Genomic DNA, 25,876 nt, shown 5'->3' with positions numbered 1-25,876 from the left:
AATGAAGGAGGGTTCCTGGTTGAGCACCTGACAAATTCCTTATAAAAAATATGTTTCCTTTCCCCTGTCACACTGGTAGTCCACAAATGACTTAGGAGTCCTAAAAATCTTCAGGTATCACATGGGAAACATTAAGCAAGATACAATCTAATTAGAGTTAGCTAATAAGGTTAGCTAAGAAGTACAATTATGCAGATTTCCAGAAAATAAGCTCATAAGTCAATAATTCTTATTTTTTTCTTAATTAGGGAAGTAATACAGGCTCACTGTAGAAAAACTGGAAGGTACAGATAAGTGTAAAGAGACAGAAAAACCTGTCATCCCTTTACTCTGACACGACCACCAATAACATCAGTGTACTTGCTTTTAGACTTTTGCATGCATGTCTATGTATTTAAATTAACAGTGCAGTCATAGGGCTGCCGTTTATTCCATACTCCTGCAGGCCAGGCTTTCTGTGGAACCCTCGTAATCACACTATGAGTTTGGTTCTACATTATCTCCTTTAGACAGATGGCAGAACTGAGCCTTAGTTGAAGTAATTCAAGGGTAGAACTCATCCCTGTCTGCATTCTTGGACGATATCATCCTTCCGGCTGAGGTTTGTGACAAATACGTTTGTGTCCTGATGTTTTATTTAACTTTATAGCATGATCATTTCCCAATATAACTAAAATCATTATTAATAATTTTAAAGCTGCGTTAACATCCTACTCTGTGGCTTACCCATGATTTGCATAATAGCTCCCACGCATGACATGTTGGTTGCTTTTCTGTTATGGGTAATAACTTGAGGTTTCAGTGAAAAAGGATTGCATGCCAGTGAAGGAGTGCAGTGCATACAAATCATTTTCAAGGCTCGTATGGCAAGTTTCTGTTTAGTTTTGAGTATCCCTTTCAAAAGAAATGTTCATTGCCTGTTGTGTATAGGAATCTATACATATATTCATATATATCGTGTATATGTATAGGAATCTATATATAATATATAGAATTTAGTATTATAGAATTTAGAATAATATAGAATTTAGCAATATAGTATATAGACTATATACAGTATATTATCTATGTAGCATATAGAATCTACAAATGTATATGAACACTCAACCTATATATTGTATATTCATATGCTATGCATATGTGTGTCTATATACATATATATGGGTATCTATATAGGTATAGGTTATAGACTCTACAGCATTTTTTTCTCATCCATGTTACTTCATCTCCAACAATCCTGGAGAGGAGATGGCCCCCTCTTTGCAGGTGAAGAAGTGGCAGTGCAGAGTGGTCCACTGGCTTGCCCAGTGTCCCATGGCTGTACCTGCTGCAACTGGGGCTGGACACAACGACTTCTGGTTCCTTCCACACCACCCACACAGTCCCACCTCATTTGTTCCCGGTCTCCCATCATTGTTTCTCTTTCTAATACGATTTCCTGGGGAGGCTGGCAGGAGTTCTGACAATTTCCTTCTGATTTGGGAGTGTCTGGGTTCTTCCTAAACCCCTGTTTTCTTTGTCACTCAATGGGGTCCTCTCCCCTGGGAATGGGGCAGAGTATCAACGCTTCTCTTATGGTAAATCTGGGTGCTGTCTAACATGTGATTTTTGGCCAAGAAGCAGGAAAATGAATCAGTGTTTAGTAATCTCCTTTCAAAATGTTTAAACCTGGGCAAAATGTTCGCTGGGAGTGGTCAGATTTGTGAGTAAAAATGTGTAATGTCCCTTTAGAAGACAAAGTGTGTTTCGTAAAAAAGGAAACGTTTCCTATGGCATTGAAAATAAAGGCTGCTTTTTTGAAGCAGTGCTCTATACTCTGTGTAGGTTTAATTAGGAAGTAACACTTTGTTGTGGGCACATAATCACAGAAGGGCCTTTGTTTTATGCAAACCTTTAGACAAGAGCTGTTTGTTCGCTGGGTTTTATAAAACCTCATTAATCTGGACGTCTGCTGTTGTTTTTTTTCCCCCAAAAATTTCTGAAAAATTGGCCAGAGCTGGATTGAGGTTTATTATTGTATCGTCCATATGTAAAGTGTTTGCTAAGCACATTGGCACGGTAACTAAAAAAAGAACAGGCAAATTTCACATTCTTAAGGCAGAAAATCTTGAAAGACTTTTAGAACAAGAGTTGCATGTAAATTGGAGCTTCTCATTACAAATGAGTCTTGGGTGTTTGTTAAAAGAGTTCAGGCAGAAATTGTCCCTGGAAACCCTGGTAGAAATGACCATGACTGTGTACTTGTATTAATTCAAAATGCTTTTATTTCAATTTTATATTACTTCATACTGGGCTCAACCAGTATTTCAAATTTTTCTTGAATTTGTTTGGCAAAATGAATAGATTGGAAGAAATCAAGCCCTTCATTACTATTTGGAAGTAAGCCACACGAAATTCTTCTCCTTCATTTTTATCTTTTCCGTCCTATTCTCCATGAAGCTGCTTGTCTCAGAGATATGTCTGTCTTTTGTTTTCACATTTTTGTTATCTCATTTTGTTTTCTCCTACACAGCCGCTTTTCCAATTATCTACTGCTTTGTAAGAGACCACTGCCAAACTTTATGGCTTAAAGCAACATTCATCTTATATCTTTCTGGGTTTGTTTCTGGGGGTCAAGGTTTCAGGAAGGGCTTGACTGTGAGTGGTTGTATCTCAGGCTGCAGTCCTTGGGATGGAGTTGCTGGGGGAGGGGGTGCTGGGGCAGCTGAGGGCTGGCCAAGGCTCTCCCTTCATGTGGTCTCTGGGCTTGTCTGTGTGGACTCTCCTTGTGGGCTAGGGGCTTCCTCACAGCATGGCAGCCCTAAGGCAGCATTGCGAATAGGGCAGTTCAGGGCTCCAGCACAGGTGTTCCAGAGAAAGAGGCAGAAGTTGCATCCCTTTAAGACCTGGCCTCAGTGTCACACAGCATCTTCCTCTGTGCTCTTTGGACCTTCCAGTCTCTGAAGTGGGCAAAGATTCAAGTGGAGAAAACATGAGGCAACCCCACCCTGCCACAGGACGTGGGGTAAAGACTTTGAGACACATCTGAACCCCCCACTGCCTCCTCACACTTCTGAAAAGAGGCTTCTCTCTGCTGGTCTCCCATAGCTTACCTTTTAGGGGCTATACCTTTATCTTGAGGTGATGTAAAGAGCTATAGGACCAAGTGGCAATACAGATATTGTACCTTAAATTGTTCAATGTTAGTGACTAGTGAGCTGAATACATGAAAATAATTGAGGCCATATGTGGAGCTTCCTTTCCTGGCAAGATTTATTTTTAAGCTTTATCCTTTGTCTGTCATGAACGGTGGTCTGCCAAACAGTCAAGCATAACCATTTTTCCAGTTAGCACAACTTAGTTTACCAAACCTTCCCCCTTTTTTCTTTTCTGTTTTGAATGGCAGAGTGTTGGCCATACTGTTACAGTGTTGCTTGCTCTGCAGGGCTTCTTAGATCAGCCTTGGGAGGGTTCTGGGAAATGAGCGAAGAGAGTTTTGCAGGACTCTGTCAAAATATACTTTTCATATCTCCAACTGTTTTGGCTTCAAAATAAAGCTTTTTGTATATTTATGGAAAGAAAGGGAGGTCTGTTCTGGAATTATTTCTTCCTGTTATAGTAAAGCTAAAAAAAAAAGATGTTTTAGTTTCTGAAAAAATTTTTCTTTGAAAAATACGTTTTGGAATCCATTCTAGTGTTTGCTTTTTTTTTTTTTTTTTTTTTTTTTTTTTTTCCTGCTTTTTACTTAGCAGTGTATTCAAATTGGAACATCTAACATCTTGATCTTTAAAAAGAAAGCTGTAACAAAGTAAAAAAACAAAGTAGCTCCTGAATACCTCTGCTATACCTCAGAATAACTCATGTGCTTCTTATGTCTTCAGTGGAACTTTTCTCTATATAGAACTTCCTTTATTATGATACAGAAGCAGAAATTTTTTAACATAAGAAAAGAATTGTTAAAAAAACTCCCTTGTGATCCTAACACCCAGGAATTATCTTCTGATCCGTTCCAGCATATCTGAGTGCATTGTCTATATTTAATAATTCGTAACGTCTGCTTATTGATGGCAGGGGTCTCAGGATTCCTTCATGAACAAGACAGTAGCGACATCCAGGGAAAGTATTCAACAAACAGTAGGTTCCATATAAATGTTGGTATCATCACTGTACTTCAGTTGTTGCTTAAGGCTGACTGTGGTCCTCAGGGGCTTCTGGGCTAGCTGGGGAAAGAGGCAGGTAAGCCGATCACTTCTGCTGGCTGATATGGGGGTCAGGGGAGCTGAGCAGGTATGGGGCACATATAGGAAGGGCAGCTCAGAGCATCAGAGAAACGACCCGAATGTAGGACCAGGTGGAGGAAAGGTACCTGGGAGAGAGCATCATAGAAAAGGCCTGTTTGTGGAGCCAAAATAGTTCATCCAGTGTGATCATAACAGTTGTCTTTCATTTTTTCTTTCTATTGAGATACAATTTACATGCAGTGATGTGCACACATCTTAAGGGTATAGTTGGGTGCACTTTGACAAATACAGTCACATGTATAAGCCTCACCGCCATCAAGATGTAGAGCATTTCCATCACCCAGAATGTTCCCCTGTGTCCATCCCGTTCCGTTCACCAGCTCCCCTCCCCGACACCTGCTGGCCAGAGGAACCACTGTTCTGAATATTTTTTCACTTAGATTGGCTTTGCCTGTTATATAGCGTCATATAAATGCAATCACATGACCTGTCTTTCTTGTGTCTGTCTTCTTTCTCTTGGCATTATGTCTGCGAGATTCCCCCATTGTTGCTTTTAGTGGTTCGTTCCTTTATTTCTGAGCAATATTTCACTCCGTGAATATACCACACTTTGTTTATCCATCCTCCTGTTAGGGTGTTTGGGTTATTATAATTTCTTCTGTCAGTGCCTATTTTATTTTATTCTGTTTTATTCATCTATTTAGATATAATTGAATATAACGTTGTGTAGGTTTGAGGTACAAAACACGTTGGTTTGATAGGTTTATATATTGCAATATGATTACTACAGCAATGTTAGCTAACACCTTTATCACATCACATAATTATCATTTCTTCCTCTGTATTGAAAATAATTCCAACTCTGACGTTTATAATCCAGTATTGTTGACTATGATCACGATATTGTGCATTAGCTCTCCAGAACTTTTTAGTCTACTAGTTGCTACAGTTTTGTCTATTGTAAATAAAGCTGCAGTGAACATTCTATAAAAGTCTTTCTGGACATATGTTTTTATTTCTTAAGGAGTGAAATTGCTTGGCCAATGGACGTGTGCACATTTAACTTCGTAAGACATTGACACACCAGCCTAGAAAGTGGCTTCAGTAGAAAACCCTTTGTCCAGTTTCTAGTTGTTTATTGCCAGAGGGCCAGGCAGTACCCATTTCTTCTTCATGGCTGGCATCTGAATTTCTGTAACAATTTTTAATGGCAGAATAATGTCATCATCTGGGTATACAGAGATTTGTTTAACCTGCTCACACTGTTGAACATTTAAGGTGATTGTAATTTTATAAATTACACTGCAACAAATATCTGAATAGTTTTGCGGCTGCAGTGCTGATTATGTTTTAGCGTAGATTCCAGGAAATGGGATTTCTGGGTCAAAGAGCTTAAACAGGATCGCGAGAGGCCGCCTCGGGGGCGTAAGGCCCTGGCCGCAATGTGGGCTGGGTGCCAGCCCCGCGCGCGCAGGAGGGTCGCCCCGCAGGAAGCAGGACATCGGGTTATTCTACATGAGTGGAGGAGGTAGTTGTTGCAAGTAGAAGAGACACAGCGTTTTTTTTAGGATGTCTGAAGATGAAGAAAAAGTGAAATTACGCCGTCTTGAACCAGCTCTTCAGAAATTTACTAAGATGGTAATCCCAACAGACCTGGAGAGGTTAAGAAAGCACCAGCTAAATACTGAGAAGTATCAGAGGCGCAGAATCTGGGACAAGTTGCATGAAGAGCACATCAATGCAGGACGTACAGTTGCATTGACACACCAGCCTAGACGTACAGTTGCTGAAGCAACTCCACTCCAGTATCCGAGAAATGGAGAAGCTTTGTTTGAAAGTCCAAGGGGATGACCTAGGACTTCTGAAAAGAATGATAGATCCTGTTAAAGAAGAAGCATCAGCAGCCACAGCAGAATTTCTTCAACTCCATCTAGAATCCGTAGAAGAACGTAAGAAACAATTTAATGATGAAGGAACCTTATTACAGCCTTCTCTGACCAGATCCATGGCTATTGGTGGAACATTTCACGCTACTGAAGATGAAGCTAATCCTCAGAACATGACTCAGATATATGTGTTGCCTGAAATTCCTCGAGATCAAAATGCTGCAGAATCATGGGAAACCTTAGAAGCGAACTTAATTGAACTCAGCCAACTGGTCACTGATTTCTCTCTCCTAGTGAATTCTCAGCAGAAGATTGACAGCGTCGAAGACCATATCAACAGTGCTGCTGTGAGTGTTGACGAGGGAACCAAAAACTTGGGGAAGGCTGCAAAATACAAGCTGGCAGCTCTGCCTGTGGCAGGTGCTCTCATCGGAGGAATGGTGGGGGCCCGACTGGCCTCCTTGCAGGCTTCAGAGTGGCAGGAATTGTAGCTGCGCTTGGTGGTGGGGTGGTGGGCTTCACAGGTGGAAAATTGTTACAAAGAAAGAAACAGGAAGTGATGCAGAAGCTCACTTCCAGCTGTCCAGATCTTCCCAGCCAAACTGACAAAAAATGCAGTTAAAAACCAAACTTCAGTATTATTGGTGCCAACATGTCTATCCTTTGCTGCTGTTGGACACTCATCAGCTTTTGGAACATGAACATGGTTATATCAAAATAGTGGCCGTCGATGCTCAAGTGGGATCGAACTGTGATAAGTGCATATATTTTGTTGTTTGCTGGGGTGTTAACGGGGATGTTAGATACTGAGAAGCCTGGACTGAGGGTGTACAGTGTTTGTCACGTAAAGTTTAAGGACTGCCAGGGAGCAGACTTTTTACCTGGAAATGTGAAAACCCAACCCATAACTTTGATAAGGACTTGTGACGTGTGAACATGTTGGGTTACGGAAGGGCAGTTTTCAGAATAGTTTCTTCCATAACTCTGACATGGAGACTCCAAGGCTAAGCATATTGTAAATATGCTTTTCTATCTCCTAAATATAGATTTTTTAGGCATTTTAGCAGAGAAAAGAATGGAAGTTCACTAGCTTCTTGTATCAAATAGGGAAATCAGGAGCCAGCAAGGGGCACAATTGAATTGCATAATGGAGTCCATTTGGTGAACCCTATTGCAATTTGGTCTAACAATAGTTTCAAGTGAAGGAAACAAATAGTGTAAGAAAATGGAAAGAAAGGCCTGACTTCTCTTTCAGATATCTTAAGTTGTGACACTGACCTCTTCTCTGAACTCTTTTTTCTGCCTCTCTATAAATAAAGAACACAGAGTCTCAAGTGGTAGACTTATAAGGCCAGTCACTAAGCTTGCTCTGTTAGTCTCTTTTTTTAATTTTTGAATTTTATTTTATTTATTTTTTTGTAGCTCCAACCAAAAGACACAGGCTCGCTGAATGGATACAAAAACAAGACCCATATATATGCTGTCTACAAGAGACCCACTTCAGACCTAGGGACACATAGAGACTGAAAGTGAGGGGATGGAAAAAGATATTCCATGCAAATGGAAATCAAAAGAAAGCTGGAGTAGTAATACTCATATCAGATAAAATAGACTTTAAAGTAAAGAATGTTACAAGAGACAAGGAAGGACACTACATAATGATCAAGGGATCAATCCAAGAAGAAGATACAATTATAAATATATATGCACCCAACATAGGAGCACCTCAATACACAAGGCAGCTGCTAACAGCTATAAAAGAGGAAATCGACAGTAACGCAATAATAGTGGGGGACTTTAACAGCCTGCCTCTTAACACCTCAAATATCTAGTCCCTTCTGCCTTCCCTCCCTTGTAATTTTGAAAAGTTCTTTGACTTATGGGGTGAATTCTACCCATGTGTAATGCAGACTTTTCTCATAATCTGTTTTGGTTTTTTTGTTTGTTTGTTGTTGTTGTTTTGGTTTTTTTTGGTATTGGCTGCCATCTCTGTTCATCCTCTACTGTAACCTCTAGGTAAAAAAGAAAGTGAGAGAAAGAGAGGTGTCAGTCTCCAAATACTTTCAACGTTGTCAGAGTTTGAGCTAAAAAATAAGCAAGAGGGGAACACCAGGTCATTTCTTGGGGCACCTTACAATTTCAGGGGACTCATGTACTTGCCGTGCAGGGAGTGTTTGACCCTAAGTCTCTTCAGCTGACAGTTGGAGGAGCTAAGGACTAGCTTTCTACCTCACTTCTGTTACTACCATCCTTTTCCCCAGGCTTTGCTGTCTCCTGTGATTTCTTTCACCTTGCACAGCTGCTGTTTCTTCCCAAGAATGGTATTCATGCTTGCCTTTTCTCACATTCAAGGTTGATGATGGACAAAGCCTGATGCCAAGACTCAGTCCTGGTGGAGGATTTGTGGTGCTAATCTCAACGCTTGACGTTGACAGCAAGCATGGCTCAGCCCAACCCAATGTCGATGTCAAATAGCAGAAAAGTTTTAAATTTAGGAAAAAAGAACTTAAGATTATAGGCTGACTTACCTTGTACTCTCAACTCATTTGAAATAGGAAGGAACCACCTTTTGCCTTATTCTTTATTCTTTTCTGAGGACGGAGGAAAGGGCACCTACACCACAAAAGGTATGAGATCTCTGCTCAGGAGCCAAATGGATTCATCAAGCTGTTGAATGACTTATCACTTCTCTCTTGCTGAGTTTACTCTTAATAACTTTTATTGATTGCTACCTTTTACTTCTATGTCTAATCTAAAGAGACCTTTCTCATTCACACTTTTTGCTTCTCACCGGTGAATTCCAATGAAGCAACATACCATTTCTTATTCTTAAATAACTGGAAAACATCAAGTATTTCTACCTGCTGACTCATATCTTTAATATAATACCAAGAAGGAAGTACTTTGAGTGTCAGAGTCTGATCCAGTATTTGACATTGGATACCTGTAAGGTTGGGATAAATACTTTTGAACTCCATCTTTTTATATTTTTGGATCCTTGCTGTCCCTTTAACACAGGGCGTTCAAACCAGAATGAGGATCAGAATTGCCCAGGGCGCTAATTTAAAACAAGATTCCTAAACTTCAGTCGCATAGGTTCTAATAATAGCCAATCTGGCCTGGTCAGCTAAAATTATAAATTTAAGATACAGTTATATCAAGATTCAGCTGTGTCATTGAATCCTGTAATTTCTAGTATCCTACCCTTCAGCCAACCTAAAATTCCTATCCTGCCAACCTAAAATTGCCTAGCTCACCATCTTAACAGCACTAGGGACTCATTCTACTGTCAGTCTGGTTCTACATCAAGACCTGAAGGAGAAAAGAGGCCTGTTATTGACCCTCACAGTTTGTTTTGGGAGCTCTCCTTTTTACTGAGCCAGTGTGGGACATCACTGTATGTGCTCATAGAGGCCTTTGAGTTTTACTACTCATCAGGATGGGAATATTGCTCTAGCAGTCTTCATGCTTAGGCAAGTTGCAATCCTTTTTAAAAGTTTTATAATTTAAAATTATTTAGAAATCGTATCTAATTTTCCCATAATAGAAGCTAATAGCCAACTTTTTGTAGAAATTTCTAGATGTGTTTAATCAACTATAAATGATATACGTATAAACTATAAAGTGTTTAGAAGTATAAATTAGTCAGTATAACACAGAAACCAATCTTAAAATTGAATTTAATGCCCTACAGTAGCAGATTAAATTTATCTTCTCTATGATTCATGTCTTATTTTTACTGCAACAAGTTAGAAGGTAAGGAACACTTTGATTAAGTTCTTAAAATTTACAGAGTACCATTTGGATAATGGCAGCACTCCTAAAGCCTTTTTAATATAATAATCTGAGAATTTCTCTGTAGAACAGAGACTTTGAAACTTTTTGGTTGTAATCCACAGTAAAAAAATGCATTTATATCAAAACTCAGCATATGCATTATGGAACAATACTTACCATTATGTGCAGTGCACCCTGATGTTTTTTATTGTTTCAGTTTTTAAAATATGCTAGTTGTAACCTACTAAATTGATTTCATAATCTACCAAAGGGTTTTGACCCTTAGTTTGAAAAAAAAAACCCACCCTTACAGAGGAACTGTTATTTATGGAGTATTTTCTGTTTGCCAGGCCCTTCACTAGACATTTTACAGGTAAGGACACTGGGCCTCAGAGAAGCTAAATGATTTGCAGAGGGTTATTCAACTACAAAAGGGTGAAGCCAGGATGTAAACTAGGTCTGTTGAGCTACAAAAACTTCTGTTACTCTCATACTGTGTTGCTTCTGTATATTAAAATTGAGACGGGCTATTCACTCTGCTTCACCCAAACACCCATATATTCTGTAAGGCAGGCTTGCTTTGAAATTACACATGCCGTTCATTTGCACTTTTCTTAAAATCTTGTTTCCTCATCAAATGTCCAGCAGCCTCAGTTTTTAATGGTGGCCAGTGCAGAAGTGCATAGCGCTGAATTTAGTCCTTAGACTATAAAATTAATAGCGTTTCCATCCCACCCACACATCCTACAAATTTCCTTATATTTGTGGGTCACAGCCATCACTTAAGCAGTGCTTTTTATATTGAATTTTAAAATAAACTCTAATATTTTTTAAAACAATCATATAACTCATAGAATCAAATGATTATCCTTTAAAATGGTACCCTTGGGAGGCCATGCACTTATTGTAGTGATGCTGGTATTGCTTAGACTATTTTTGAAACTTTTCTTTTGGAATTGCCTCTAAGGACATTTTACAAATCACATAAAAAAGCCATCTCAGTGTTTATTAGTCACAGACTCTGCTCCCTTGTTCTTATGACCTCTCCTGTCTTCCTTCCTCAGTTTTTGCTTTTCTTCTGCTGATTTAGCTCTCCTACCCACCTATGCTGGAGCCAATAACCTAAGAAGCCCCAGAAAAGGGTGTGCTGGCCAGAGTTCCTGGGGTAAGAACTTTCAGGTTATACTGACGCTGAGTGCTGTATAGGGAGAGTTCTGCGAATCCAAAAGCCTTCCTCTGTGGGCCGCCTGCCTGCCTGTAAGTGCCCTAAAGTAGTTTGCACAGGAGTAAGGACTGAATACTGGCGTTTTCTATCAATCACAAGAAGCTGAGGAAACTTACGTATATAGTGTACAACATTTTTCTCCAGTGAAAGTCACAGAAGCCAAACCAAGCCATTCTTTGTGTTAACTTAAAAATGGAAAGGTCGTTTTCAGGGTGCCCCTTGCCCTTCGTTGCTGCCACATGAAATCTTTGGGAGGAAGGATGAAGAAGAGTGTGGGGAAATGGTTCTCCTGTGAAATGGGACATTTTCTTCTCCTAATAAAGTATAACATGGCAGTGGCTATCAGGTACTTATGAATGCTAGAAACTCTTTTTAAGTAGTCAGAGGCCTAATAAAAGGTAGGGAAGCTTCCCCACTAGCCTAAATTAATGTGAACAGATCAGGTTCTGTTTGTGTGGGGTTTTGGGGTGTTTTTTTTTTTTTGCGGTACGCGGGCCTCTCACTGCTGTGGCCTCTCCTGTTGCGGAGCACAGGCTCCGGACGCACAGGCTCAGCGGCCATGGCTCACGGGCCCAGCCGCTCCGCGACATGTGGGATCTTCCCAGACCGGGGCATGAACCCGTGTCCCCTGCATCGGCAGGCGGACTCTCAACCACTGCGCCACCAGGGAAGCCCTGTTTGTGTTTTTATTAACATTTCGTGTTGTTTCTAACAAGATGTTCTCAACTATTTATATTCATTAATTTGACACCATTTCACAGAGCCACTTCTTAGGTATGATAAACAATCAATGGTAGAAGATCCACCTATAGTCCATGTTACTGCCCTCAAAGAAATTATTTATTGTGGGAGACAAGAAAAATGTCTGTGCAATATTAACAAAAGAAATAAATTCATATAAAAACAGAAGAGGTGTCAAAGGCAAATGATTTGCCCAAGATTAAAGCTAGTTAGCACAAAAGCTAGAATTATAACCATGGTTTAAGAAAAAAAAAATCCTCGAAAGTAATTTAACTGAGTTTTTGTTATGCCATATCAGATTGCCTACTGAAGCTTGTGGTCTTTCAGACCAGCTTTAACATTCCAAATCAGTCAACAGCTACAGTGGAAAGAGAATTGGATGGGGAATCAGGAGATCAGAGTTCTACTTTTGGCTTTGTCTCTTATAGTAAGCTTTTACTCAGGGGTTGCTGCTTTCTCCCATTCTAGTCAGGGATTCTCCATTCTTTATATCTAGCCTCTTACTGGGTCTTCTTGTTAATTCTTTGAATATTAGTTGCATTCATTTCTTAAATATATTCGTAGCCATCACTCTAGTAAAAGACTTTATTACCTCACATCCGCTACCTCATCTTCCCCAACTTTAGGCCATTCCTCACATCGCTGCCACAAGAACCGTCTTTCATTTTTCTGCTGAAATGTTTTCAGCAGATCCTGTTGAATACCTGATAAAGTTCAGCCTTCCGTATACTGGCCCCAGCTTTGTCTCTTCAGACTCACTACTCAACCATCTGACAATGCCACTGAAAATCAGACATTCCACAAGAATGATTTGAAGGCTTTTCTGTGGTGAAGGTACAAACTGGTAATAAACTATGTTTACATTTTTTCCAGACTAAAGCAATTTCTGTAATACTACATTTTACAAAACTAGTCAGCTGAGTTTTGTTTCAGCTTTGAATAAGTCTAAAAGTTGTCTCCTAAGGAGAAGAGATCTTTTGTCCCCTCAGAGGAGATTACATTCAATTTCTTAACCTCCAAAACAACGTCAGTCTTGTCACCTGTGCATTGGATAGCCAAAGCATGAAGATTTTAATTTAGCAGCATAGATACTCCAGACTTGAATGGACCATTGTCCAGCTCCTGTGAGAAACTTGACTAATAAATATTTGAGGAAATTACTCAAGAGTACGTACATGTTATCCATACATTTCTCAAGTACTTGAGATTGTCTTTTATTAAGGTTAATCACTAAAAAAGATGTTTACCAAGGTTTCATTAATTAACCCCCTAAAGATGTTTTCCATTTTATTGTTAAAACCCTTGGTGTTAGAAAGGGTCAGCACAAAAAAATGGCCCAATGGTGAGAATGTCTACAAATTCTGTAAAGCTTACTGAATTCGCTTATGATGTTGCTAAGTGGTGTTTATATAAGGAAACATGCAATAAATTCACTCATTCAACAACAACAACAACAAAAAAAACAAAACCAAAAGAGCTTAAACATTTTTGAAAATTAATTTTTATTGTTTTATTTTTTTTCAAAAATATTGCTCAATTTATATACTCACTAACAGTGAATGAAAGAGTGTGTCTCACAACCTCTCAGCAGCATGGAGACTAAAAGGTTCTTTCTTTCTTTGTTCTCTGTTAATTGAATAGCAAGGAATTTACTTATTCATTCATTCACTCATTCATTCATTCAGATATAGATATATTCATTTATTTACATTTGGTCACTGTATTGAACATGTATTTGGGAGCACTGGGCTGAGTTCAGATGCTTAGACAGTATTTGTTTGGTCTTGTTTATCACCTTCACATGTGTAAATTATGCCAGGATTATTTATCTCTGATGAGGCAAATGCTTTGTCAAATGGTGGTGACAGTTTTAGATATTTGAAAATCAGTGTAAGAGGCAGGACAGAATTTTCAGGTCATAACAAATGAGAAAAAAATTGAATGAACTGCAAATGTCATCATCGTGAGAGGTGCCAGTTGTCAGCAGAATAACTATGGCGCTTAGGGAAAGTGATTACAAATCTGATAGTGATACCTTACATCTGTATTGTGCATTTTATAGTGTTTTTCTATTTGTTATTTCACACTTACAACGTGAGAAATCGGGATAACATGTAGATCCATATTCACAGTATTCGTTGTGAATAATGCAGTGGGGTGTAGAGAACACAGCTGGATTTATCACTTTAAGCCTGAATCCTGGGAAACATTAAATTTCCTTCTGTAATTCTCTGGATTGTAAGAAATTTAAGATCTGTTAATCACTACCTTTTTGGGAGGAGGGTGGGGAGTAATTCTGGAAGTCTGACTCTGCAAGCATTGGCCTTGGTGAGGTGATGAGGCTGCCAAAGGTGGAAACTCTAGGGACTAGGCCTGCTTGTGCCAGTGCATTCAGGTCTGTTCTCCTTTGAGATTTCTGCACAGATACTTGGAGAGCACTGGCTCGCCCTGGCTCGCCCTGGCTTGGTGGCCTCCATGCCCCATAAGGTCCGGAAATGAAGGCTGGGAAAACCGCGAGATCAATTTAAAACCTGCAGATAATTAACTGGGATGCCACAGCTGTCTAAGCCCACATACCTGAGAAGTTTGGTGAAGCCTGAAAACCACTTATTAGCTTCTGTGCAGCCAACCGGAGGGGTTTAAGCTTTCTTAGAATAACTGATAACTATTATAACATGTGTAAATAGTTCTGTTCCTTTGTTTTGTGTGTCTTTTTAAATTAATAGACTTTATTTTATAGCGATGTTTTAGATTTACAGAAAAAATGAGTTTCCATATACCCCCTCTATAATAGTTTTTTAAATCAAATTTGAGTTACTCTTAATCATCTTTCTAAAAGTAAGATCATAAAGTGACCTATCTAGTGTTGTTTTAATAGTGTCCAATACCTTTTCCCCGCTAATTAAGTGACCGTGAGAATTGTCAGTCTTATAATTTAAAATTTTGTTTTCTCTATTTTATGGCATACAATCAGAAGATATTTATCTTTGTTCTTCAGGTGCTAGAAGCACAAGAAAGCCCGTGAAATAACTGTTTCTTAGGCCTCCATTGAGATGCTCACCATTTAGGATCGTTTACAATGCCGTACTGGACTCCAGGGCCAGGCCAAGAATAGGGCTGCCCAGAGGTCAGCCAGGCACTTAGTCAACGTCACCAGGAGGAGATGCCGCCCTCTGAGCTGAGAGTCTCCAGCCACGTCACTCAGGGGTCTCCTTTCACTCTCAAACCCTAACAGTTTGGGCTCCAGTTTTGTATTTTGTGACGTGTCATCAGGCCTCACTAGAGCTTAGTAAGAAACTGACAGAAATGGGGTCATGGGAAAGACAGGTTATCACGCATCCCCTCTGAGCTGCTAGCTTGCCCTCCAGATGGCTCGGTTGGCTCCTCCAAGGTTGGTCCCTCGTCATGTTCAATTTAGAAATCTCCATCTTCCACAAAAAGTTGAGTCTTTGTATCATTCACTTTTCTCTCCTTATTTTCACATCTTTTTTTTTTCTTGTGGTAAAATATACATAACATAAAATTTACCATTTAAACCATTTCTAGGTGTACAATTCACTGGCACTAAGTGCATTTACATTGTTGTGCAGTCATCGCCACCATCCCTCTCTAGAACTTTCCCATCATCTCATACTGAAACTCTGTCCCCATTAAACAGTACCTTCCCATCCTCCCCTCCCCTGCCCCCGTTTTCCGCAATTCTTATTTGGGTCTCGATGAATTCGACTATTCTAGGTAACTCATGTAAGTGGAATCATGCAGTATTTGTCCTTTTGTGTCTGGCTTACTTCATTTAGCATAATGTCCTCCAGCTTTATCTATGTTGTAGCAGGTATCAAACTTTCACACCTGAATAATATTCCCTTGTATCCCAGAGTTTGTTTAGCCATTTATCCGTGGTAGACATCTGGTTTGTTTCCATCTTTTGGCTACTGTGAATAGTGCTTCAATAGACATTGTTGCCCAGATATCTGTTGTTGAGTCCCTGCTTTCAGTTCTTGTAGGTATATACCCAGAGTGGAATTGCTGGATCACATGGTAATTCTAAGTTTCTTTCTTGAGGAACCGCCATCTTGTTTTCCATGCAGCTGTGCCACTTAGCTTCCCACTGTACTTTTTTAAATAAACAAAAGCCTTCCTGTATAAGACCTTTGTTTAGATATTCCTTTTTAAAAAAAGCTTTAAATGTGATGATGTGTCAGCTTGATGCCTGACGAATGATAGATGCTCAGTGAAGTTAGAGGTACCTAAAGAAAGATGAGAATCTTCAAATAGCATGTAGACCAAGGTTCCATGTACGGAGTGAAATCTTGCAAAAACAAAAAATGCTTTCTAATCTCTCTAGGGCTAAAACTATAAGCGATTCAGCTAGATTTAGTGAAAGAAACACATTATTATTGTGTCTAGAGGCTGTAAATGTATAACTCACAGGTTAATGTTTAATGGAGTTAGTAAAGTGCAGATTTGCACAGCTTTTCTAGATGGTGTCGCCAGTTGGATTTGTGAGGCTTAATGATTAGGGGCCCCTTTTACTTTCTGAGGTGCAATTGAACTGTTTTCTCACGATGAGGGATGAAAAGAGGGCTGTCAGGCGGTTTGCTGCTAACCGTTGCTGGACCTGCTGGGCACCATAGGTCAACGTGAGGACCAAGAGAGGATGTGAAAAGAAGCTTTCAAATGTTTTCAGCCAGCCATTCTCTGGGACTGAGGGAAGAAGGGCAAAGTGTGGGCTTTGGGGCCATGTCGGGGAGACCTGTCCCATCTTCCTGAGGTGGAGAGGGGGTCTGGCCAAAGCTGGAAAGCCCTGCTGGGCTTCCGTGTTTTCTTTCTCACTCACACTGGGCCTTCTGGCAAACTCTTTAAGACCCGCTGGCTTTTTTCTCTACTTTAGTCTTGGTCTTCACTGTGTCAACACCACCAGCTCTCACCATTTCCCGGCACCAGCATCCAGTTCCGGCATCCAATCTTTTCATCCCTGGTGACCTGGTAACTCCCTGGTTTAGGGTCTTCGAATGGTCTAGAAGTTTTAACGTTTCGCAGAGAGCCCTGCCCTGTCCAGTCCCCTCCCGTCTCGACACTCAAGCCAACCGGGCCTCCTGCCATGTCCCACACTCCATGCTCTGGCCCCGCAGGGTCCCACTCTCCATCCCTCTGACCTCCCTCTCTTTACCTAGACATCTCCTACTCACTCTCCCCCACTTTCCAGGCAAGCCTTCCCTGACCACCCCTTCTCCAGACTAGGCTGGCCCCCACCAGACACCCTGGCCGCCTTCTGTCCTTCTCCCGGGGGACTTGGCCCACCTCTGTCTCCCCGTCGGGGCATCCAGGCCACCCTGACCATGTCCCCCACTTCACCGCTGTCTTTGTGGCACCTGCCACGATCCTGTTCCAAAGCAGATGCTCAATTAGTGTTCACTGAATGAATCTCCAGTGAAAAGGTGTTAGGGGCATCCTTGGTCCCAGTGTCCTGTGTCCTGGTTGGGGGAGGAAGGCGAGCTTCTCTGACAGTAACATCTCTGCTGCCTGCCCTCCCCCCAGGAGAGGGGCAGTCATTTTTCTAACTGGGAGACGAGCTGACCGCATCACTCCGGGGCTCCATCTGTCTCTCTTCCGGGCAGGCTGTTCTCAGGAGGCCCAGGTCCCTGACCCACAGGACAAGGCCACCAAGCGTGTGTCCACTCAGCCTGTGCCACCAGAGGCAGAGTGTCAGGCTGACCTCTGCAGCCACCGTCGAGGCCGCCACCTCCAGCTTTGCTTTTTCCTGGAACGTTGATGACTTCCTTCCATCTCCATGATGGACTCCCAAGCCCCCTTCACATTCGGGAGGGAAAGGAAGGAATGGTATTTACTGCCCCCTCTGTCTCCATGTGAACAAACTGCACTGCATTTGGGGGAAAAGCCCAATGTAATTTCAAAGACTGAGATGTTCCTGGGTGAAAACCGATGGCTCCGGCTGACCGGTGGTCAGGAGTATGGGAAAGCCACTCTTTGCATTTCCCAGGTCCTAGAATGGCCGGTAACTGCATTTTGCAGCGGGTTTATCTCATTCTTGGGGCTCAGCTGTCACCCGGCACCTACAGGTGGGGGAAAGCAGTGAAGATCCCCACAAAGGACATTTGGTGACCTGCCTGGCTGTGCTTTTGAAGTCGTTCCAACTCACCTCCCACAAAACCTAGCAAAATCTTCCCAGAACCCTTGGTGAAATTGAACTGTGGGAGCAATTCTACAGGGAGATCCATGGAGACTAAGGACGGAAACCAGCCTCTTACTTTCCAGTTTTGATTCTTAATGTAGCGCAACACGTATCCTTTGAGATAATCCCCCTAGCATCCTGAGACGGAACTAGTGGCTCATGGACCATGGGACAGCTTATCGTGGGCTCTTTTTTTTTTTTTTTTTTTTTTTTGGCGGTACGCGGGCCTGTCACTGTTGTGGCCTCTCCCGCTGCGGAGCACCGGCTCTGGACACGCAGGCTCAGCGGCCATGGCTCACAGGCCCAGCTGCTCGGCGGCATGTGGGATCTTCCCGGACCGGGGCACAAACCCGTGTCCCCTGCATCGGCAGGCGGACTCTCAACCACTGCGCCACCAGGGCAGCCCCGTGGGCTCTTTTTGAGGTAACTTTTCTAGTTGTTGAGAAACAGAACTCCTTCTGAAGGAGCTTTAAATACCCCTTTCCCACCTTCAGGTAACGGGTCCTGGTTCCCCTGTACTTCTGTGATGGGCCCGTCTCTCTGCCCTTCCTTCCTTGTTCATCATCTTTCTCACCCTGGCTTTTCCTCAGGGTCCACCTGAAGAATCTGAGCTTGCTTCCGAAGTGAGCCTTCCTTGATTTCCTGAGACACGAAGCTTAAGAATTTTAAGGAAAAAAACCTACTTGATCTAAATTTGCCATTACAAGTAACCAGTCCCTCCTGCCCTCAATAAAAGGAAAAAGCAAGAAGAAAAGAAAGGGGGGGAAAGAGACTGGATTCTGACGTGTTTATCCCGCACTTCTATTGACAGCAGCAAATTTAAAGAGAAACAAACCTATTTTATTCCACACTTCTCACTCATGAAGCTATTTCCTTTTGTCTGTTAATTTTGTATACTGGTCCTAAACTGAGGCAATAATAGTAAAACAGCTACTAAAATCAAATAGAAATGACATTTCAAGATCATTGCCCGTAAGAGATTTACCTAAAATGTGTATCCCACGGATCTTACGTGCCAAGTGAACGTCCAAGCCCCAAACTTCTCTTGTTCTGCCAAGTGTTTGTTTCTACTTCACACGATTATACATTGATTAGTTAGTTCCGTGATCCATACTCTGTAAAACCAGAAGGGAGTCATAGCTGCCTTTAGTAATTAGACTTCTAGTAAGTAGTTATTTCTTTATTCTTGAGTAATAGACGTTAGCTCAGATGATCATTTTGAATCTTATTGTCTAATAATGTCCTAAGAAATAACGCTGACAGAGCACAGATTCACCACTTTTATAGGGATAACTGAGCAATGTTACTTACCAAATAGACCGAACTCTTTTTTTAAAAGTTTAATTTGACTGTTAAAACTAAACCTCTCTTGCCTGTGAAAAGGTTTTTCCCATCGGGTAAGAGAAAACAGTTCTCCATTCATTGTTTCATTATGGCCTCGGAGGCAGGTAAGTGCTTGTGTGGAGAATTTCCAGCCAGGGGTCCCGTGTGGTATCTGGGCCCCTGCAGCTTATGCAGCTGAGCTTTCTGTGGAGAAGAAACACTTTGCTTCCCTGAGCACGTCTGAAGCTGGCCCCTGATATTGGAGAATTACGCTCTGTGTATTTTTCTTATCTCTGTGCCTGAGGGGGTTTTAATATATTTAAGGTTGAGGCCCACATGAAAATTCCTGTCTGGATTCCTGTGTAGAAAGCGGTGTTTGGTGTATGTGTGCTTTATTTATGTGGCACTGTTTATGTGCATTCCAGTGATCATTAACAAAGGCCTCTTGGTAGAAAACCCTGATGAAAGTGGATTTGAAAGTGGCTGTATCAGCTGCAGGTTTGGCAAGACCTCAGTGACTCTGCATTTAGTGAAAGCCCTGCATCATCACTTTGTGTTCAGCCAACCTTATATGGAGAGAAAAGGCACTTTAGTCAACCATGCTAAAAAGCAGCAACGGAAATATCACGGATTTCATTTGGGCAAAGGTTTAAAATTCTATATATTAACAGAGAATTCCTTACTTTTTCTATAGGGGGCGTTAAGACTGGTCTGTCAACACACAATTGGTGAATTAGACTAGCTTGTGTTCATTTGCTTAGGGCCGCCGTAGCACATACCGAAACCTGGGGGCTTAAACAACAGAAATTTATTAGCAAACAGTTCTGGAAGCTGGAAGTCCAAGAGCAAGGTGTTGGCAGGGTTGATTCCTTCTGAGACCTTGCCTGTTGGCTTGCAGATGGCCATTTTCTCACTGTATCCTCACAGGGTTGCCCCTACGTCTGGGTCCTAATCTTCTCTTCTTAAAAGGACACCAGTCAGATGAGATTAGGGCTCACCCATTTGACCTCATTTGACCTTGATTATCTCTTTAAAGACCCTCTCTCCAGATACAGTCACATTCTGAGGTACTAAGGGTTAGGACTTCAGCCTGTGAATTTTGGGGAGACATAAGTCAGTCAATAACGTGACTTAAGTGAAAACAAATAGCGTTTAGATATTTCATAGCTTCCTCTTCCTCTTTTGCAGATTTATATTTCATAGTCCCTTTCTTGGCTTGTTTCCTAGTCTCCAATTTGGGGACCTAGAGAACTAGTGAGACACTGAGAACAACGCCCAGCTTCATAGCTGAAGGCCTTGATCCTTGGAGGGATGGTCCTGAAGTTTTCCCATTATGGTTGTTCTTCCACTGGGTTACGTTTTGTTACATGTGACTAAGCTGTCCGTCTAAAAGTTGACAAGGGTTTGATGAAAGTACAAGAACATGGTATTGAAATAATTGCTACTGGTTGAGGTCAGTGGTTTGGAAAACCAGATTGGTACCCACCAGCTGCTCAGCTGGGAGTTTCATTCTTTTTCCTTGCAATCTGTAGAAGTGTGGTTTACATATTAGTACATGTGAGATCCTGGGAAGATTATGTAACCTTTCTGTGCCTCGGTTTCCTCATCTGTAAAGTAGGGGAAGTGACAGTACATATTTCATAAGAAGAACATAGTTGGAAGGGTCTGAAGACTAGTAATTCTAATAAAGGACTTAGCATTGTCCTTGGCCACAGCGGGCGCTACGTAGCATTAGTTTTTGTTCCTTGCACACTCTCCATCCCCTCCCCCCCACACATCCTGGGCTGTCACAACAGAAACTGCAGAGTTAACAGAAACAATTGCCACGGTGCCTGTTTAGACATGAACCCAGTGCCCAAGTGAATGTAGGAGTCTTTTTCTGGGGTTACAAAAAGAAAATTCAATGACCTTAGTGTGTGTGGACATTTGGGGGTTGTCTAGTGGATGCTAAGGACTCTGGAGTGAGACCCCTGGTTTCTCATTGGGACCTGCAACTCTCAGTAGTTTGTCTTTTAACCTCTCTAAGCATCAGTTTCCAAATATGTAAAATGGGAACCACAATGACTTGAAACTCATGGGGTTGTTTGGAGTTAAATGGGATGATATACATGAAGTTCTTAGCACACAGGAGGTGAACCTGTTGGTTCTGTCCATTTTCAAATGTGAAATTGGAAAACAGAAGGTAAATGCAGTCAGTCCATTTGTAAATGACCTTGATTTCCGTCCCTCTCAAATGGGCTGCCTGATCATGCCATCTCACTTGGCACCTGCAATTTGTGAAGTCTATTTTAACATATTCCACAGTGGTCCACATGCTCATAGACGTCTCCTTTTATGGTGAAAATACTTGCAAGGCAATTGGACAGTGATGAGTAAAGAAGAGGGTGTCCTTCCTCCAGTTAGCTTGGGCATCAGTATGAAAACCAAATGGAAAGCTACTTAGGCCGGTTTCCATCGTGGTGTTCTGGGACAGTCCTGGAACTTTGCAAAGGTGAAACTAACCTCCCCCAAGCCGCATTAAAAAAAATCTGATGTTCTTCAGGACTAGCTCGAGAGGAGACAGTAAGATTAATTGCCAGGTATTTCTGAGAAGTGTTTGGTTTTCCAGTAATATTAAAAAATAGTAGACTTTAAAAATATAAATTATGGAATATATGAATTACAAAATTGGGAAAAAAGGTTTTTTTTTAAAAATAAACTCACAATAAGAAAAACAATGTACTTATGTTCATAGGAGAATGTTCTGGAGATATTTATGCTAGGACAAAATGGCCTTTGCATTATTTTAATTTTTTAAAAAGTGGTTTAGGGCTTCCCTGGTGGCGCAGTGGTTGAGAGTCCGCCTGCCGATGCAGGGGACACGGGTTCGTGCCCCGGCCCTGGAAGATCCCCCATGCCGCGGAGCGGCTGGGCCCGTGAGCCACGGCCGCTGAGCCTGCGCATCCGGAGCCTGTGCTCCGCAACGGGAGAGGCCACGGCAGTGAGAGGCCGCGTACCGCAAAAAAAAAAAAAGTGGTTTAAATCGATGAAGACGGTTCTAGATTTTTAAACATTGGACATTCAGCTCCAGATATAAACTTTCATAACAGATACACAGTTCCTGATTTTCCTGATTATTAAAATCTGAGAACATTATTTTGCTCTAAATGTGCTTTAGAAACAGTGATTGTGTTCTAGAGGAAAATTGCACATGAACATGGGCACTCAACGTTTCACACTCACACCATTTATAGACTAAATTTTATTGGGAGACATTTCTTGTAGGTGAACAGAGTTATTATAATGAGATAAAACCGGCCTTTGCAGGGAATAATTCAGTAGATAAATGTGAAATATTGTGGCTTCAGCTGGGTTAATTTTAAGGGGCTCTTGTGTTGCTAGAATTGTTGACGGCTAAGATGGGGAGAAGCTTAAAACCAAAAATAAAAAACAACAAGCCTAGAGGCAATATAGTTGGAATCATCCTGTATATAGCCTTTTCAGATTGGCTTCTTTCACTTATCAATATGCATTTAAGTTTACTCTATGTCTTTTTGTGGATTAAGAGTTCATTTTTTAAATCGCTGAATAATATTCTGTTGTATGGATGTGTCACACTTCCTCTATCCATTCACCTATGGAAATTTTCAACTCCTTTGGGTAAATACCAAGGAGTATGATTGCTGGATTGTATGGTAAGACTGTATTTAATTTTTAAGAGATCACCAAACTGTCTTCCCAAGTGGCTGTACCATTTTGCATTCCCACCAGCAACGAATGAGAGTTCCTGTTGCTCCACATCTTCACCAGCATCTGGTGTTGTCAGTGTTGTGGATTTTAACCATCGTGATAAGTGTGTAACGGGCTGACTTTTTTTCTCATATTCAGCTGTGTTATCTCCAAATCACTATATGAGAAATACATTTAACACGACTACTAATGAAATATAATACAACTATTATCATTCAGAATCCTGATGGAGAAAGACATTGGAAACAAGAAAACAAGCACTTATGTCAATATTAACACTGTTATTAACAAAACAATAATAATAATACAGATTTATTTGTATTTTTTGAGTTTATTTTGAAGACAAATGCCACCAGGAAAACATTTACAAGATACATTTCTGATTAACACTTATGAGCAGTGAGAGACACTGGCCGTCATCGGGTGGCAACGCTCTCAAGAGGCACTTTGGTTTTTGAGCACTTGTTACTGATTTTCGATTGACAGTTTTCAATGTCTTTGTTCCAGGTCTTTCAAGTCGCTTATGTCATCATCAAAGCTGCTAATGCCCCTCGGCCTGGAAACTGGATTTTGGAGCATTCTCTGGATGGCATGGAGTTCAGCCCCTGGCAGTACTATGCAGTTAGTGACACGGAATGTTTGACTCATTACAATATCACTCCAAGACGGGGGCCGCCCACTTACAGGGCAGATGACGAAGTGATCTGCACCTCCTATTACTCCAGGCTGGTGCCACTTGAGCACGGAGAGGTATGGCGCCCCCTGCTGGCCAGAAGGTCTGTTTTTTCATCAGTGTCACCTCCAGTGACAACCTAGCCATCACAGAGCCAACAGGAAACACTCAAAATAGAGCTCTCCTGGTACAGATCACAGAGATCTTTAACTATCTAGCTGCTGTAGTTAAGGTGCCATTGACTGGTGTCTACTGATGATAAATGTCACCACTGACACATTTTACTTTATTGATTTCTTCCCTTCAGGGAGATCCTTCAACCTTCACTGTGCTGTGATCTAATAACTCCATCAGATCATTCTTAGAGCATCTTTCTCATGACACCAAGGCAATAAGATTTGTTAAAATATTAAAGAGAGCGAAAATGCTTCTAAAATATAGAGCTCCCAGTTTTCTCTGGGAAGTTCTACCTGTCCCTGGAGGTGTTGAGGGTTGGAGATGGTTCATGAAATATTCCAGCTCCGTGCTCTCCATGCCCGGACTGCACACACATCCTTAAGTCAGAGTGTAATCAAAAACAAGCCATGCCTCGGTAGCATGCCTTGATGAGCTAAAACTACAAAAATCCTGCAAGTCCTTTTCACAGCAGGAGCTCTGCAGCAAGCCCTGCATTGTTTCAAGAGCAGAGATGAGAAAATGGGAGTTACAAAGCTTTCTGGCACTTTCCCCCACTCTCCCCAGTCTATTCATGACATTTAGAATCTGTTTCAGAGAAGCCTGTGGATACACGTTAAAATGCCCTCACCTCACTGGGAGAAGTGGTCCTGTTTAAAAGTTTCCCGCAATCTCTGAGACACTGGAACGAATAACTTCAATAAACTGAACTTGGGCTGTGATCATGCTGTTCACAAGTGTCAATGAATATTAGACAGATTTCTATAAGAACCCCATTGTTTGGTTTGATTTTAGATAGTATCTGTAAAGATTATGTCCTGAATGTAAACAATCAGGGCTATTTTTTGCATGCTTAAAATTGATACTTGTTTATTTTGATGTCTTTATCTCTAGATTCATACATCGCTAATCAATGGCAGACCAAGCTCTGATGATCTTTCACCCAAGTTGTTGGAATTTACTTCTGCACGATACATCCGCCTGCGCTTACAGCGCATTCGAACCCTCAATGCCGATCTTATGACCCTCAGCCACCGGGACCCTAAAGACCTCGACCCTATTGTCACAAGACGAGTGAGTGTGGCAGGGCTCCTGACCGCTGAAAAGTTTATGTTGTTTCAGGGAAATAGACTTTTCCTCCCAGGTTGGCCTTTTTTTCTTACTTTTATTGAAGATCGTTAGTTATGCTTTGTTAAAAATGCCACCTTTAAACGAGGCTATGGTTCTGACGTGGTGTCCTCAGGTCCCCCGTCCCCACCCATCCCATAACGCCATCATGCAGCAGATGTAGTGGTCATTTCTTCACGTTCTAATCTGGCTCTACATCTGATCAAGCAAGTGAGAATGGCTGGGGTTTTTTCCCACTTCGAAGAAAATTTTAAAGTTTGAGATATAAGCTACATCCAGGAAAACGTACATATTTTCAGTGTATAGTAAACGTATAAGGCTTGTGGCGACAAACATTTCCAAATCCCTTGGATAAAGTAGGAGTGGGATTACTTAGTTACAGGATAGCTATGTGTTTAATTTTTAGGAATTTTCTAAGCCTTGTCAGAAGCAGCTGTGTTGTTTTACAGACCAGCAGTGTGTGAGGGCTCTGGGTACACCGCACACTTTCACACATTGGGGCGTCGGTCACTGTCACCTCAGCTGTGCTGATGTGCATGCATCTCCTCGGGCTATTAATTTGTATTTCCCTGACGACTGATGTTGAGCGTGTCCTTATTTGTATCTGATGACATTTCTACCCATTTTTAAATTGGGTTATCCATCTCCTTATTCCTGAGTTATAAAAGATCTCTATATATGCTATGTAGAAATCCTTTGTCAGATGTGTCTATACTGCAAATCCCTTCTCTCTGCCCTGGTTTGTCTCTTGCTTATCCGCTTTTCCTAACTATGACTTCTGAGGAGTAGATAGTTTAATTTCGGTAA

At 41.4% G+C, this 25,876-nt stretch overlaps 2 protein-coding genes across 2 annotated transcripts in view; both read left to right on the top strand.

Annotated features, from left to right (window-relative positions):
• The window catches only part of LAMA1 (laminin subunit alpha 1), a 154,012-nt gene that overhangs the window by 29,609 nt on the left and 98,527 nt on the right, over positions 1 to 25,876 (top strand). Inside the window, exons 4-5 of the mRNA XM_024763670.1 lie at positions 23,602 to 23,844; positions 24,836 to 25,015. Of these exons, the coding sequence (XP_024619438.1) occupies positions 23,602 to 23,844; positions 24,836 to 25,015 (423 nt within the window). The remainder of the gene's footprint in view (positions 1 to 23,601; positions 23,845 to 24,835; positions 25,016 to 25,876) is intronic.
• On the top strand, positions 5,759 to 6,728 carry LOC112412211 (syntaxin-17-like). The gene is given in 3 exon segments (XM_024763758.1): positions 5,759 to 5,972; positions 6,004 to 6,544; positions 6,547 to 6,728. Coding segments are annotated over 3 exon segments (906 nt in total). The 5' UTR covers positions 5,759 to 5,789.

This window comes from Neophocaena asiaeorientalis, unplaced genomic scaffold (assembly GCF_003031525.2).
Source record: "Neophocaena asiaeorientalis asiaeorientalis breed wild unplaced genomic scaffold, Neophocaena_asiaeorientalis_V1.1 scaffold110, whole genome shotgun sequence".
NCBI classification, from domain to species: Eukaryota; Metazoa; Chordata; class Mammalia; order Artiodactyla; family Phocoenidae; genus Neophocaena; species Neophocaena asiaeorientalis.
Note: the sequence above shows the minus strand (reverse complement) of the source record. Positions and strands in the feature narration are given on the sequence as shown.